Source organism: Camponotus vicinus, unplaced genomic scaffold, assembly GCF_025532165.1.
Source record: "Camponotus vicinus isolate PSW18456_S1 unplaced genomic scaffold, iyCamVici1.0 SCAF_11, whole genome shotgun sequence".
Lineage (NCBI taxonomy): Eukaryota > Metazoa > Arthropoda > Insecta > Hymenoptera > Formicidae > Camponotus > Camponotus vicinus.
The window spans coordinates 16,942,370-16,956,766 of record NW_028141947.1 but is presented as its reverse complement, the minus strand read 5'-3'; the positions used below and the strand labels follow the sequence as shown (position 1 = coordinate 16,956,766).

The 14,397-nt window shown below is 35.0% G+C and overlaps 1 protein-coding gene across 13 annotated transcripts in view; it reads left to right on the top strand.

The window, feature by feature from the left end:
- Nucleotides 1-14,397, top strand: part of LOC145962357 (ELAV-like protein 3) — a 68,657-nt gene that overhangs the window by 29,805 nt on the left and 24,455 nt on the right. For 6 of the 13 annotated variants that reach the window (XM_083083411.1, XM_083083410.1, XM_083083413.1 and 3 more), the window contains exons 2-7: nucleotides 4,030-4,265; nucleotides 5,741-5,844; nucleotides 6,388-6,541; nucleotides 8,295-8,333; nucleotides 10,279-10,537; nucleotides 13,787-13,828. In XM_083083411.1, coding sequence (XP_082939537.1) covers nucleotides 4,070-4,265; nucleotides 5,741-5,844; nucleotides 6,388-6,541; nucleotides 8,295-8,333; nucleotides 10,279-10,537; nucleotides 13,787-13,828 — 794 coding nt within the window. In that variant the 5' untranslated portion in view covers nucleotides 4,030-4,069. Of the gene's footprint in view, nucleotides 1-2,052; nucleotides 2,261-4,029; nucleotides 4,266-5,740; nucleotides 5,845-6,387; nucleotides 6,542-8,294; nucleotides 8,334-10,278; nucleotides 10,542-13,786; nucleotides 13,829-14,397 lie in introns of those variants that run through there. The other 7 variants (XM_083083414.1, XM_083083415.1, XM_083083416.1 and 4 more) reach the window with 7 other exon arrangements.

Here is a 14,397-nt window from a genome sequence, read left to right as displayed (position 1 = left end):
GTAAGTCGCGGAACACTCGATGGTTCGTCGAATATTTGGTTTTCTCGGACATGAATCCTAATTGCGTATAATTGATAATTATATCGTTATTGTTTTTCGATTATTATTGTAATTTAATAGTGATATTTGTGAACGAAACATATATAATTTTGAAATCGAGGACACTTGTAAAATTCTCACGATGATCTAAATAATCGGAGATATTGCTATCTCTTGCCATGCGATAGGGACGCTGCTAAATTGAAATAACAAGGTAGCATTTACCAGAATAAAACGGTATTTCTGTTGTATCGATTTCGCCAGATCGATAGTCCCGGGCTGTTTCGAAATAACTCATCGTCCATTTAGTTTCCCTTCGTACTTCAGTTTATGACTCGCAAAAATTTTATTTATAATTACCTTGTTTTTCAATGAGATATCGTATTATACTCCGGAAATAGAATATTTGACGATATATCTGTATATTAAAGTATAATAGTTAATCATATATTATGTGTAATTTTAAATTTTGCTAAATAAATTTAAGGGAATTTGGAGATATCAAACTATATAAATATAACACGCAAGTTTTAAGCTGCTGAATTTTTTAAACTACTTTGAACCATGATAAATTTTCGCGGCACATGAAAATTATAACAATTTTATTAAAAAGTTTCATAAAAAATTATATCATTTAAACTACTCTATTTAAATTATTACGAAAATTTTACAGAATTTTTTACTAAAATTCCTAATTTAATTCTACTAATTTTTTTTACTAAAATTTTACTAAAAATAATTTCTGGAATCTTTTCATAGGGTGTATCTCCGATATTATATCTAAAATTTTGATGAGGGTCGTCCGTACGATTGCCATCCCCCTTCCCCGCTTTCGGAGCGTGCACTTTTGCGGTGCATCCATTGTTATCTCGTAATGACAGCGGAGATGCGTCTAAAAGTTGGATCGGTGTCGCGCGATCCGTAACAATGTAGTCGGCCAACTCGGCGGCCCTCTTATGCCGTGCCCTCGGTATTGTCGGATCCGAAAATATATCGCGATGGCGAACGCCGAGCGCGGATCGATACCGAGGAAGATGCCGGCTTACGATAAGCGCACCGCGACTTTTCTGCCTTTGCGAGCGGCGCTTTTATCGCTTGCGTTCGTAAACAAAGGGGACGCGAACGAGAAAGAGAGACTAATCGGCGCTCTTTCTATTCGGCGAATATATATATATTTTCTTCGTGTAAAGTCATTCCCATAATACGCATAAAAAATAACCGAGCTTCAACCTTCTCACTCGTAATTTGATCAATTTTACATGTTTAAATTTATCAGAAGAGATAAATAAAGCCTAGCAATTTGTCAATCTTCATATGACGAACGTTGAAATAACTCGAGATTATTTATGATAATTGGAAATATACCAATGATTCATGCTTGAAAATTAAATTGTGCTGTTCCTTTTGCTATACTGTGTTCGCAAAGTCATCGCGTCCAGATTTACATGACCGAATCTCCAGTATCAATTTTTTCAGTTTGATTCTTCAACACAATATTTGCGATTGTAAATCGGTTTTATTTTCAAAAAATGTAAATCTTTTGTATATATTTATACAATTTCCATACATTTTTCCCAATAAAATTGACAAGTATTTTTTCAATAAATTTATTAAAAATAAAAAAAGAAATATATAGACTCGCTTTTGAAAAATCTAACACAAGTGGAAGGATATTTTAATCAGTACGAACCGCTTATTAATTACAGCTGCATATATTAATTAAAATACACATACATCCAATTTTTATATATATTCATCTAGTTGTTTTTATATTGATGAGATGCATATAATCTTTTAAACTGAGACTTGTATGCAAATTAATAAGATATCAAACCGCTGACCGTTCACTGCATTCGATGCGTTACACAAGAAACATGACATATCACTATCTCGTGCAATCATATTTTCATATATGATGCATATTCAGTTCGTTTTAGAAACTCGAGGGCCGGTCACTCTCCGCACACGCATAATAAAAGCTATCTGTTACTTCAGGACATTGCGGACAAGTCGTTTTAGGGTGGCTACTACCACGAGTCACAGAGAGCTAATCGCACAGAGAGGGAGGCTTTAAGGACAGCTGATTGTTACGCAGGAAAGAAAAGGGGAGAGGACGGAGAGACGCGTGTAGAGAAGGGAACGTAAAAAAAGAGAGAGAGAGAGAATTAAAATATACACCGGTGGCTCGTGCCGACTGATAAATGTGTCGTCGCAGCTCTGTGTATGTATTGTGTGTGTACTCGCCTTAATCATGAACACCATAGCGCTACCCTACAGTAGCCATCACAGTAATTCCCCTTCCTCGCTCTGCCTCTCTCTTGCGCTCTTGTTTCTCCCTTTGCGCTCTGTTGTGCGTGCGTGTACCGGGTGTACCGCTTAAAAAAAGCTGATTGGGTCGTCCAATCTTGGATCTAAATCGTCAATAATTTTTTTGTTGATTTGAAATTGATCTGAAATTATTATTATTATTTTTCGCTTTATTTTTGTGTTCACGAATCTCCTTCATAGAAAATTTCATCAAGCGCATGTATCTAGTTGGCAAATTAATTAAAATTAAGAGTTAGACTTTTAGATGCGTAATTACAAGAACATTTGTCTTGATATTTTTATGCAAGTATAATTTCGTTATGAAGTCGCATTTTAGCGATTTTAATTATAGATATAATTCGGAATTAATTGCTTTTAGATGGTAATAAGGTTCTAGATGGCTGATTGCCACTCGAATTCATAATTTATTCAGAAATGCAGCGGGTGGTGCAGAGAGCATTTCCTGCTTTTATTTTACGTGTCTGTGTATGAAGGGTTGTGATTGAAAGAAATTAATGATTCTACTACCCGTTATCGCATTAATTAGATTGTTTCTAATCGAATTTTCATTATGAAAAATATTCAGAAGTCTTATAATATAAATCTTATAACTTGTATCTGCTGTGGACACCATGTATGTAGGTTTCTATAGCACTCGGCGTGCTTCGTAGTTTGGAAAGGGTCTCCGGCCCTTTAAATGACAACGGGGGTCGTCGGCCCCTTTAAATTATCCAAGTTTGTATCGGACGTTACCCCGAAAGTTCTCCCAACCGTCGCTCTTGTTCCTTTTACACTTGGGTGTTTGGAAAGTCATCATCCAGATTTTTACACTATCGAATCTCGAATGTTACAAATTTTTTTACTTCAATTCTTCATGGCTTTAAATAAGATTTTTCGAGTCCTTAACAAAATAAAACTTTATGTTTATATAATTTTTATATATCTTTGCAATTATTAAGAAGCATTTTTTCAAAAATGTATCATTTATAAAAATAAAAAAAAGTAATGCAGGCTCATTCTTTTTAGAAAAATGTACATAAAAAATATTTAGATCAATAACATTTATTGATTACGATATAATTTATCTTCATATATAATCATTATATATTATAGATTACTATTACATAGTGTGTACATATGTGAGAGAAACTTGTTCGATAGTTATTATTATTTTACAATAATGCCAAAGTTAAGACGATTTGCGTCAATTTTGCTTTATAGAACAAAGGAACTTGTTCTTGTGTTTGAGTTAACGCGAATAGGTTACACAAAAAAAAACTCGAGGCCACTTGAGCTTTCAAATGTCAAAGAACGTCTTGTGCATCATTGTTTTGATGGTACGTTTTTACGTCCTTTGATATTTGTTTACATCGGTGTTGTGTAGTTTCTTCCACATTATTCTTGCGATGAACTCGTATTCGCCGATTCGATGTTTTGAAAGCGAAACTTCCTCGAAACCTTTTTTAATGCCTTACAATAGTATAAGATATGCAGACCTAACATTACCATAATTATCCAAGAAATTCACAATATATTCAATATTTCTTGATAGAAATATATATTTTAATATACAAATATGTGTGTGTGTATTGTGTATGTGCGTGTGTTATATTATTATTATATAATTGATGACGATTATTTATCTAGATTGCGAGTCCAATGTGATGTATATTCTGTTTGCAGATTTCGTACATAGTTAGAGACGATTCGTTAGAGGATTGCAATGATGGCGAACGGAATGGATACAGTCGTACAACAAAACGGAGGATCTACCCTCGGACAGACCTCGCAGGAGGAGTCGAAGACGAATCTCATAGTAAATTATTTGCCGCAGAGCATGACTCAGGATGAGATTCGTTCTCTGTTCTCCAGTATAGGCGAGGTCGAAAGCTGCAAGCTAATCCGTGATAAGCTTAGCGGTAAGATCAGCACTTTTATTATAATCCTTTCTTTTTGTGTTAAGCTATCTAGAGTCGGTTGCCCATACACCGTCTATTTTAAGGATGTAAATTTAGTTTTGAAGCGTTCTAATCAGATATCGCGACGTATCAATATTAGCAAAATTTGGAAAACTGATTTGCATCATCCTCAAAATGAAATAATTCTCGACGGTTTTTTACTATGATTTTCTACATTAAAAAACTTTTCTTTGTTTCATTTCATTTGTACAATCTAGCTCGATTAAAATGATGTCGAAAATTATTATCGCGTAAAAAAATAATTTTATTAGAAAAATAAATTCTCGACGATTAACATTTTCAACACATAACTTCGAAGGAAGAATATGAATACAAATTCTTATAATAAGGAATATAAATTCTTGTCCTCTACAAAATCTTGTTATTTTACCCTCGAGTATGGAATATAAACTAAATCGTTTTGCTCATACATATAATCTATCCATAAATTTCTGATCACGATATTTTGCGCAGCCTATTCGTATTGATCCGTTATATCGAGTATGCATAATCTTGGCATAATTCGGACCCGTACGTGCATGCCGGGTATATTTCGTGCAGTGGCAGCGACGAGCACGTGTATAGACGTTGCGACGCTATTTCGAGCCGCGCGAAGAGAGCGGGGGCGGCGTTTGGTTTGAAGATTTGCCGCTTTATACTCGACCTCGCCATCACGGAATCGCAGTATCGTCCCACGTCTTTCGTCGCCTCGTTCAAATCACATTCGGGACAATTCTTTTCCTTTTGGCTGAAAAAAATCATAATTGTTTTCCTGCTTCATCTCCGTCAAAAAATAATTGACGATATCATTGTAATAAGAAACATTTAATAAATATAGCGAGAGATCTGTTCCTCAGATTTGCTATTTTAATAAAAACTGTGCAAGCAATGAGTCGAATTGAATTCCTAAATTTAAGCGATAATATTCGGTCTAAAATTAACTTTGTGGAGCAGAGCTTAGCATTAAGATATTGGAGAACGATAAGAAAAATTGATATTATTATTCTCCCTCTCGCAGAGTAAAGCCAAAAAAAAATTCACTCGTATTCTCGCAGTGTGCTTTAGGCATTTCGCCAACTACTCGTTGATATATTTGCCACTACGCCATTCATAAAACTGATTCCGGCACGTATCGAGGAAATTGAAGTCGGGATTACGCGTTCAACTATTTCTTCAATGCGATTCTATTCCAGCAAATAGATGGACGCGCGGATACGAACGAGCGGACTTTGAAATCCGTTGGCAACGTCGAGAGAAACGTTTAACCGCATTAAGAGCAAAAGCAATCGAGACATATTGTCGACGATGAAATATTTCCGTCGTTTCTTTGTCGCGAATCGCATACGCGTCTAGCTCGGTCAGTCTATTTGTCCGAGATAAATTCAATATTGCGAAATATATACGAAATTGATCGATCTACGCTTTTCTGTTTGCAGGTCAGAGTTTGGGTTACGGTTTCGTCAACTATCACCGGCCTGAAGATGCCGAAAAGGCTATAAACACGCTCAATGGTCTTCGTTTACAGAACAAAACCATCAAGGTGAGAGGAGCCTTTAATGCAGTTCTAAGTCTAAGTCTTTTATTTGATTGCTAATCTTCGTAAACAAAAAGATTGTTTTCTATCACAGTTGTATTTTCGTTTAATCAATAATTTCTTCAAAGATTAAAATCATAAATATTTTTTAATTTACAATACAAAGGAGAGACATTAATAGAGAGAGAGATCTCTTAATATAATTTCGAATTCAATATCTCCAATAGTCTTTTTTCGATCTAAAATATCTCCAATAGTCTTTTTTCGATAGTCAAATTGTGTAAAGCGATCTGTCCAATTTCTAGAATGCTAAATGCATCTACGCGAGCGTGTAAGGCGGCAATGCAGCAATATAAATAGGTTGGCCTGGATTCGGTTTTATCGCGCGCGAACAAGAATAAAGCGATGATTATCGCGCAGCATAATTTTTTTATTCTTACTCTAAACATTTTGGAGATATTTTCGTCATCTCGTTAATTCGCGATTGCTATTTGTCGGAGGTACAAAGGGATATTTTTATATTTCGGGACGCATTTGTTTAATTTTTAGGTATCGTACGCGAGACCGAGCAGCGAGGCGATCAAAGGTGCGAATCTGTACGTTAGCGGCTTGCCGAAGAATATGGCGCAGCAGGATCTGGAGAATCTCTTCAGCCCTTACGGCAGAATTATCACGTCGCGAATACTATGCGACAACATCACCGGTAAGTCCCATGCAAAACCGTCTCGTCTGTCGATCTTCGCGAGCTTTCCACAGTGGATTTACCAATCGATTGACCGCTTGTCAATTTTTTCGACGATGATGAATTATATACGAACAAAAGTCCGACAGATCGTCGCACATAATTGCCATTTAAAATATTTCTGCGATTTATCCAGATTTTTTTATATTTTTTTTCCATCGAGTTGTCTTAAATTTGGTACGTCATGTTTCTATTCGCGCTGAGGCGAAAATTTTTGTACAAGAGTAAAATTGACTACATTTAAGACAGCGACAAAAAATCGATGATTTTAAATAAAATTATAATGCGTCCAGATCACAGGTGCGTAGGCCATGGGGTTAGAGTTATTTGTAGGGTGGGTCGGTGCGCCATAAATGATAATGACAACGAAAGTGCGAGTAATAAATAATTCGATGAAATGTGTGTTATAGCGATACGATAAAAGTATTCCAAGCAAGTGAACGAAATCGTAACCGTATCAGTTTCACTTCATTATGTTTTCTTTCGCCTGTACACACACTTTTTTCACGTTTCCTCATTCGAAGAGCACAAAATCCCTCAACAATTTCACGAGTACAGCTTTTCGCATATATGTACACGCAATTTCGTTCTCGAGGGGAGCTATTCATCTATCGGTGAATACCGAATCAAGTGTCCCCCTCCGTTGTCTTTTGTTTTTAGTTAATCCTTCCTGAGCTGGATATTTAATTTGCATTTTTTTATTTTATTTTATTATTTAATTTAGCAAATGCCCCTCTCCGATCAGCCCGGATTGCACGAACGAAGCCTCATGGCCACCACCTCGATCTTAATTTCGCGTTTCCCAATCATGCTCACTTTTCATCCTCTTCCATCCTCACGTTCCGATACGTTTTCATCTTATCTGCGTCGATCGATCCTACGCATTATTACATCATTATTACTTCGTTATCCGGAGTCCATCAGACTTGCTCCGTCATCTTCAAGACTTATGTTCGATAAACATCGCTTTCGTTTCCCTCCCGCAAAAAGTGAACATGCGCGATACGCCAAATTTTTCCCATCTTGACACTCACGCTTTTTATATGATTAAGGAGATGAAAATTAGCGTAATTTACACGCAGTCCGCTCGCCCCTTATTCGCTCCATGTTTATTTTATTTAAAACGATATCGCGGTTTCTTATCTTTATCGAAGACGCGAATATTAGTTGCGAAAGCAACGTGTACCGATCCGGCAACGATAAACAAAGCGTTAAATAATATAATCAAAGTAGAATGAAAAAGATCTGTTTATTAATACTTTTCATAGAGTTTTTTTATTTTTCTCTTTTTATTAAACCTTTTTAATTTTGCGACATATTAGTTTTATATTTTTTATATAGAAAAAAAAAAAACACTTGTGATACTTCTTCGATCGATCTATCAAATGTATAAACATTCAGATTAATTTATCGAAGTTGCATCTTACACATTGGAAGTAAATAATTTTGCACTATTTGATTTATTGTAAAAATTTCGCAAAAATTAAATGTGTTTGAGTTCAAGTCGTGGGCGTTTTTTTTCTTGTTAAATTTGAACGCGATTGTCGTTGCTCTTATTTTGCTTCTGTTGCGTCTCTCGTTAATTTCTTCACCTCGTTTCTTACCGCGAACACGTTTTATCCCCCAAACCGTCGATGAATCAGGGGCGAGCGAATCGCGCGTAGTGCTGCCAGTTGAATTTTAACGAGATATGATTTTTTCCGTTTCTTTTTAGTACGACAGTTTGTGACCGGCGGCGGAGACAATTTGCCCGGTACGTAACTCACAAATCTCTTTTTTCTTTTCCCTCATTACGTCCTTCTAGCTGAAACGACAAGCAGCCGTTTCTTCCGATCTGCGATGCGCGCGTCTCTCGTCTAGGCGGTTTTTTTTCCCCACGTTTCTCTTCGTCGTGCACTTTGTTAATGTCATCGTCGTTGTTAATGAAACACAACGCACTTGAAGCACAAATACGGTGCAATCGAGCGCCGGAATCGAAAATCGATTTATTACCGCTCAAGGTAAATATTGTGTCTCGAGTAAAATCCATGTTTGCTTAATAATAATTAATAATATTAATAATTATTAATAACGACGCCAAAATTAATAATGGCATTTGGCACATTTCGGCGAAAGTCTTCGAAATTTCAAGTATTAATTTCATGGAACTGGAAACGTAAAATTTCTGAAATCGAACAAAAAAAAGACACGATCTACATATTCAGCTGTATCATTTTTGTAAAATGCACATTTTATAACGAAGTTTTACGAGCATCACAGATATGGGGAGAGATGACGAGAAAGAGATGCGTCTTTCATTGTTGTCTTGCAATGACGGAAGACACGCGCATCCAATGTTCCCTCCGAGCGCCATTTTTGTTTCTTTACGCTTTTTGTCATTCGTTATGATTATGATTTGATTACGATCTCTCGATTATATCTACGTACGTCCACAATCGAATATATATATATATATATATATACTCGCTCTTTCTCTCTTTCTCACTCTATTATTTTCTATCTCACTTTCTCATTCTTTTTTTTCCATTTCTGTCTACCCGTTATTAATCAGTAAACCGCGATGATGAGATACAACAGCAAAGTAGAGATTCGAAAGAAAGACAAAAAGACGTCCACACGACAATAATGTCGTTGTGTTTGTAAAGAAACGAATCTGCGCGCACCGAACCACTCGCTTTGCGTGTTGTATGTGTGTGTGCGCGCGTGTGTGTGATACGCGTGTATACAGTTTATAGATAAATTAACAATTTAATTAACGATTAAATAAACTATTGGCATTTCTCACGCGCGCACGAAGGTAGAGTGTACGTAAATGGTATTTTTTTTTTCATCATTACAAGTGATAAGCAATTGTATTCGCAATTTATCACTCTGCGCGATTAATGATATGCGAATACACTGCAATTTGTGGGATGAATGATGTTGACTCGTGCCATATTAAGGGTAAATCGCGTGAAGCGTGACAAGTGAATATTTTTGAAAGATTGATGATGTGAAAACATGTTATTGGGTAAAAGTGTAGAATTTTAAAGTACATACCTTTTAGATATATTTATTTTTTGTCTATGTGAAACTATTAAGTGAATTTTGAGTTTAAAAATACTACACCTTTTTTCTATTCATTTAATATCAATTTGAATCGACTGACTATTCATTTGAATTGTACACATAAAAGTATAGTTTTATTTAAAAAAATATTATTAATAGATTTTTAAAATTTTCTTATAGCTAATTTTATATAGAAAAAATATTAATATATTAATATTAATATATTTGAAAGCGAAATGTATCTCTTTAAAAATTTTAATTTTATTTTATATAACATTCTTTTATCATCAATATTTTAAAAATATTTACTCATCATGTCTTACGCATCCTCTTTATATAGCACTAACATACATCACGCATTTTACGAGGATGCAACGGAGCGATAATTGTATACAATGATTAATTGATTGAGGATGCTAATCGAAGACACGTTAAAATATCGTTTAAATTAAAAGAAAATAAACAGCTTTTTATCTTGGCTGTTTCTCACGTTAAACTGCAAAGGAAAAAATACACGAGAGAACGACCGAGATCGGACGGGGCCGGAAGCGTCCGGCGCGATTCCGACAAAGCGAAACGTTATCTCGCATCTCGCAATAACCAGTGTGATCTTGTGTGTCCCGCCGACCTTCTCGGCACCTCTCGGATAGGCCTGTCGAAGGGCGTCGGCTTCATAAGGTTCGACCAGCGCGTCGAGGCCGAGCGGGCGATCCAGGAGCTGAACGGCACCATACCGAAGGGCTCGTCCGAGCCGATCACCGTCAAGTTCGCCAACAATCCCAGCAACAACAACAAGGCGATACCGCCGTTGGCCGCTTATCTCGCACCACAGGCCACGCGGCGCTTCGGCGGGCCGATCCACCATCCGACCGGCCGCTTCAGGTACATTCCACTGTCGCCACTATCCAGGTACCTACTCGCCTCTACTCGCTCTACCCAAGGATTCTCTCTCTATCTCTCTCTCTAACTCTAACTCTCTATCTCTGCTCTATCTCTTACTCTCTCTCTTTCTGCCCCTTTCTACTCTTACAGCTTTCGTTAGATTTTCGTTAAGAATCACTCTGTGCGATCAATTAATGCGGTTGTTAATACGGTATATCGATGTTACCTGGATCCGGGAAAATTTAGCACGTATCTGGATTAAATACCGCGTTGATCGCGCATCGTCTTCTCGCTTTTCTCCTTCCTTTCTTTCTTTCGCTTCTGTTTCTCTATCGATTGGTTTGTCTGATGATTCTTCTTTACTTATAGATTGAATTCTTTATAGATTGTGAGCTACTTATCTACTCATCCGTGAACCTCTCCTTATTCGTCCATTTCTCTATCCAATTGTCCGTTTATTTCGTTATTTATCTATTTATCTATCTATATCTATTGGACGCTACTTGTCTTTTTCCTTCTATTTTCTCTCTCTTGACACACATACACATGTATACACATCACGCGCAAATACAAATACTTGATTAAATCGATCGGTCGTATATAAACTTGCTTAGAAACTTTTTATTTATTCTGATAATAACTTAGCATTATAGAACATAGTATATATTTTTGTGATTTTTAATATGACGAGGAAAAATAACTGATAGAAAATGTACGATACAATATTATGAATTGCTTCAACTCGAAAATTTTCACAGATGACACGTATTAAATATATGATAATAATTAAATTAATAATTTACAAGATGTTAATTATTAAATTAATTACACAATAAAAATCTATCTATTACCTATTATATTGCTTTTTAATCATTTACTAATCGAAGCGAGTTGATTGAAAGCAAAGCATTTGATAACAAATGTTTGATGTTGATGAATAGACGATCGATCGATTGTAAACAATGAACGTTATGTCTACATCGTATGAATTATTCGGCACAAAGCTCCTCCCGCGACAAAATTTTAACTATGTGCATATTAACATGTCTGCTCCTTTTTTTAGTTGTAATTGAACACTGTTATTTTGCCGGAATAATTAGACTTTTGTGTTACTTACACGGTAATCCTTAAGTATCGTATTGTCCATATTTTTATTTAATTACATGAGAAACAATTTTATTTAATTACTGTAAAACAATTTTACGAGATTTTTTTTCTGTCATGATTATACTTACCACTCATAACACACAAATACTAGTATTATTTTTAATTTTTAATTACAACTATAAACGCAATTTGAAAGCGAGGAATAAAAGATGGATAAGCAAGAGAAAATAAAATATTTCAGAACAAAGAATCGTATTAGTTCCATTTAGAAAGGTCTTTCCCTCGCGCGATCGATATATTTCTATCAAACTTGCATCAACGAAACGAAAGCTTGTCAAGGCCGATGGGATGGGAGGCATGGCTTTACCAAATAATAGATCAATAATATCCATGTAACTTCGCGTATAGAATAAGAAGCCGGCTCTCTTTTATCATTTATAGTTGTAGTTACTTTTCTTTAATTGATTATACGATTCTTCATTTTCTATCTCTCTTTTACTTCTCGTCTCTTGCAAGGCCAGCGATCAGTAGATCTCGCGAGGCAAACGTGTATAATCTAATATTATTCGATCGAAATATCGAATAATGTAAGATAATACGAAATAATATAATAATGTAAAATAATATAAAATAATACGAAAATTAAAATAATATAATAATGATACGAAATAATGTAATAATGCAAGTTTGATTTGAAAACGAAGCTGATTCTTGGCCATTCTGGAAACCTGGAGGAGCAAGACATGCACGATAGTCTTACATTCTGTATTAATATTTGTCGTCAAGCTTATATAGTACTGTTTAATTATTATATATGTGTTAGAAAATTGTTGGAGAAATTTTTCCGCACGATATTTCCATTCGATATTGACGACAAATATCACTCGTGGAATTAAAGACTAATGACACTCGCACAAGTTATCATCTGTCTTTCATTTTCGAGCCTTCCATATAATACGCATAAGTCACGATGCTCGCTATCGATATCTATTTATATAGTATACGTATATATATTCGCCTAATTTCGTTACTACGAAGAAAACAATATACACGCATTGTACATCTTCATTGATCGCACACGCTAGGTCTGTTTGTACGTCAGACTCGAACTACAGAGTTGCCGAAATTCTCTACGAGATTCGTGACAGACATTAATCATTTGGTTCTTTTATCAAATGCAAAGCGTTAACTGAGTGTAGCTGCGCTTTGCTATCGCTTTATCTCTTATTATCCTGCTTCCCTTCCGGCATAAAGTGATGCGATAACAGTTATTTACACTGTCAATGTGTTAAACGAAACTGTTTCCAAACGTTGATGATTTTAGATTCGAATAGAGTAAAGCTAATTTTTCACAATTTTTACAAAAGTAAAAATGTGTAATTTTTTTGCATTTAAATCTATTAGATCTAGATCATTTAGCCTTAATGAGATGCTGTTCCTTCTTTCTCTCTTTCTTTTTTTCTTAACAATTTTTAATATCTTTGCTTTCGTAATATTTTTTAATTTATTAAAATAAATTTACCTCATTTTATAGATATCTTGGAAATTGTGGTAACAAAACTGAGCTTGTCTTACTTCTAATATTAATTTATTCTAATATTAATTTTTTCATTGATATTTGGAACATATTTAAGTTTAATCTGAAAAAAAGTACTTATCTCATTGCCATAACAAACAATAATCCTCTGATATTCCTCTCCTGACAGAGAATCGAAGTGATAAAAGATGAGTTTTATTTTAATTTTCCATTAGATATGTGAAAAATTAAACTCTTTTCTAAATTTTTATCTTTTTAGATATTATTCAAACAAATTATTTGGTTTTTTTTTCTATCTGATAGTGTAAACAATTTATTTATTGAATTGTATATGATAAATTGGATTAAATTTAAAAATTGTTACTATATTTTATTTTCTAAGATTTGTCTTTTCTGATATCGCGAAATAAATTTCATCGGTAGAATAGATGTTTATTGCAAGTCACTTCGCTTTTCTGAGTCCCGCATTGCATCTTCCCCATTGTGTTTCATTCGGAGTAAAATTGCACCGCTATGTAGGAATAGAAAAATGAAATACGATGGCACAGGAAGCGCCCGACTTATCCCCCGACTTTGGCTCGATCCCGGAGTATCTCTCTTCTTACGTTGTTCTTTTTGTGTTTTTGTTTTAGCACTGGCAAGGCCATGCTTGCCATTAACAAAGGCTTACAGAGGTCAGTATTTTTTTCGTTACTACCACTACGTTTTCCACTCCTGATTTTCATTTACATTTTATGTTGTGTGGCTTCGTTCTCTATTTCTCTCTCTTTCTCTTTCTCTTCTCTACTATCTTTTCCTTCTTCGACTCGTTACGAATTCAATATCTATCTAAGGTATCGTGCAATTATTTTATTATTAAAGCGGAGTAATCCAAGTTTGAATTTGTTATTATTACTTAAATTTCTTGAGTCATCTCTGTTCAGTCTTGTATGTTTTTACAAAATTTTTCATGATGTATTATTCAGATTTGTTATCAATTTCTTTTATGCAATCATAATTTCGTAACGACGTCCCAATATTCTTTGCATTTTCCATCACTTATGCATTTTTCACGCCTTTTTGCTTTAACTTTTGTTCGATTCAGTTGCAAACACAATGGTAGATATCACATTGTTGACGTCACGTTTTCCTGAGTTTCGCAACCAAGCCTCCTTGGTTTCCTTCGTTTTTTCACTTATTTATATAGTGCAATCCTTTAGTAATGATTAAACTGCAGCAGTATTTGCCGCCGCAGTATTTGCAA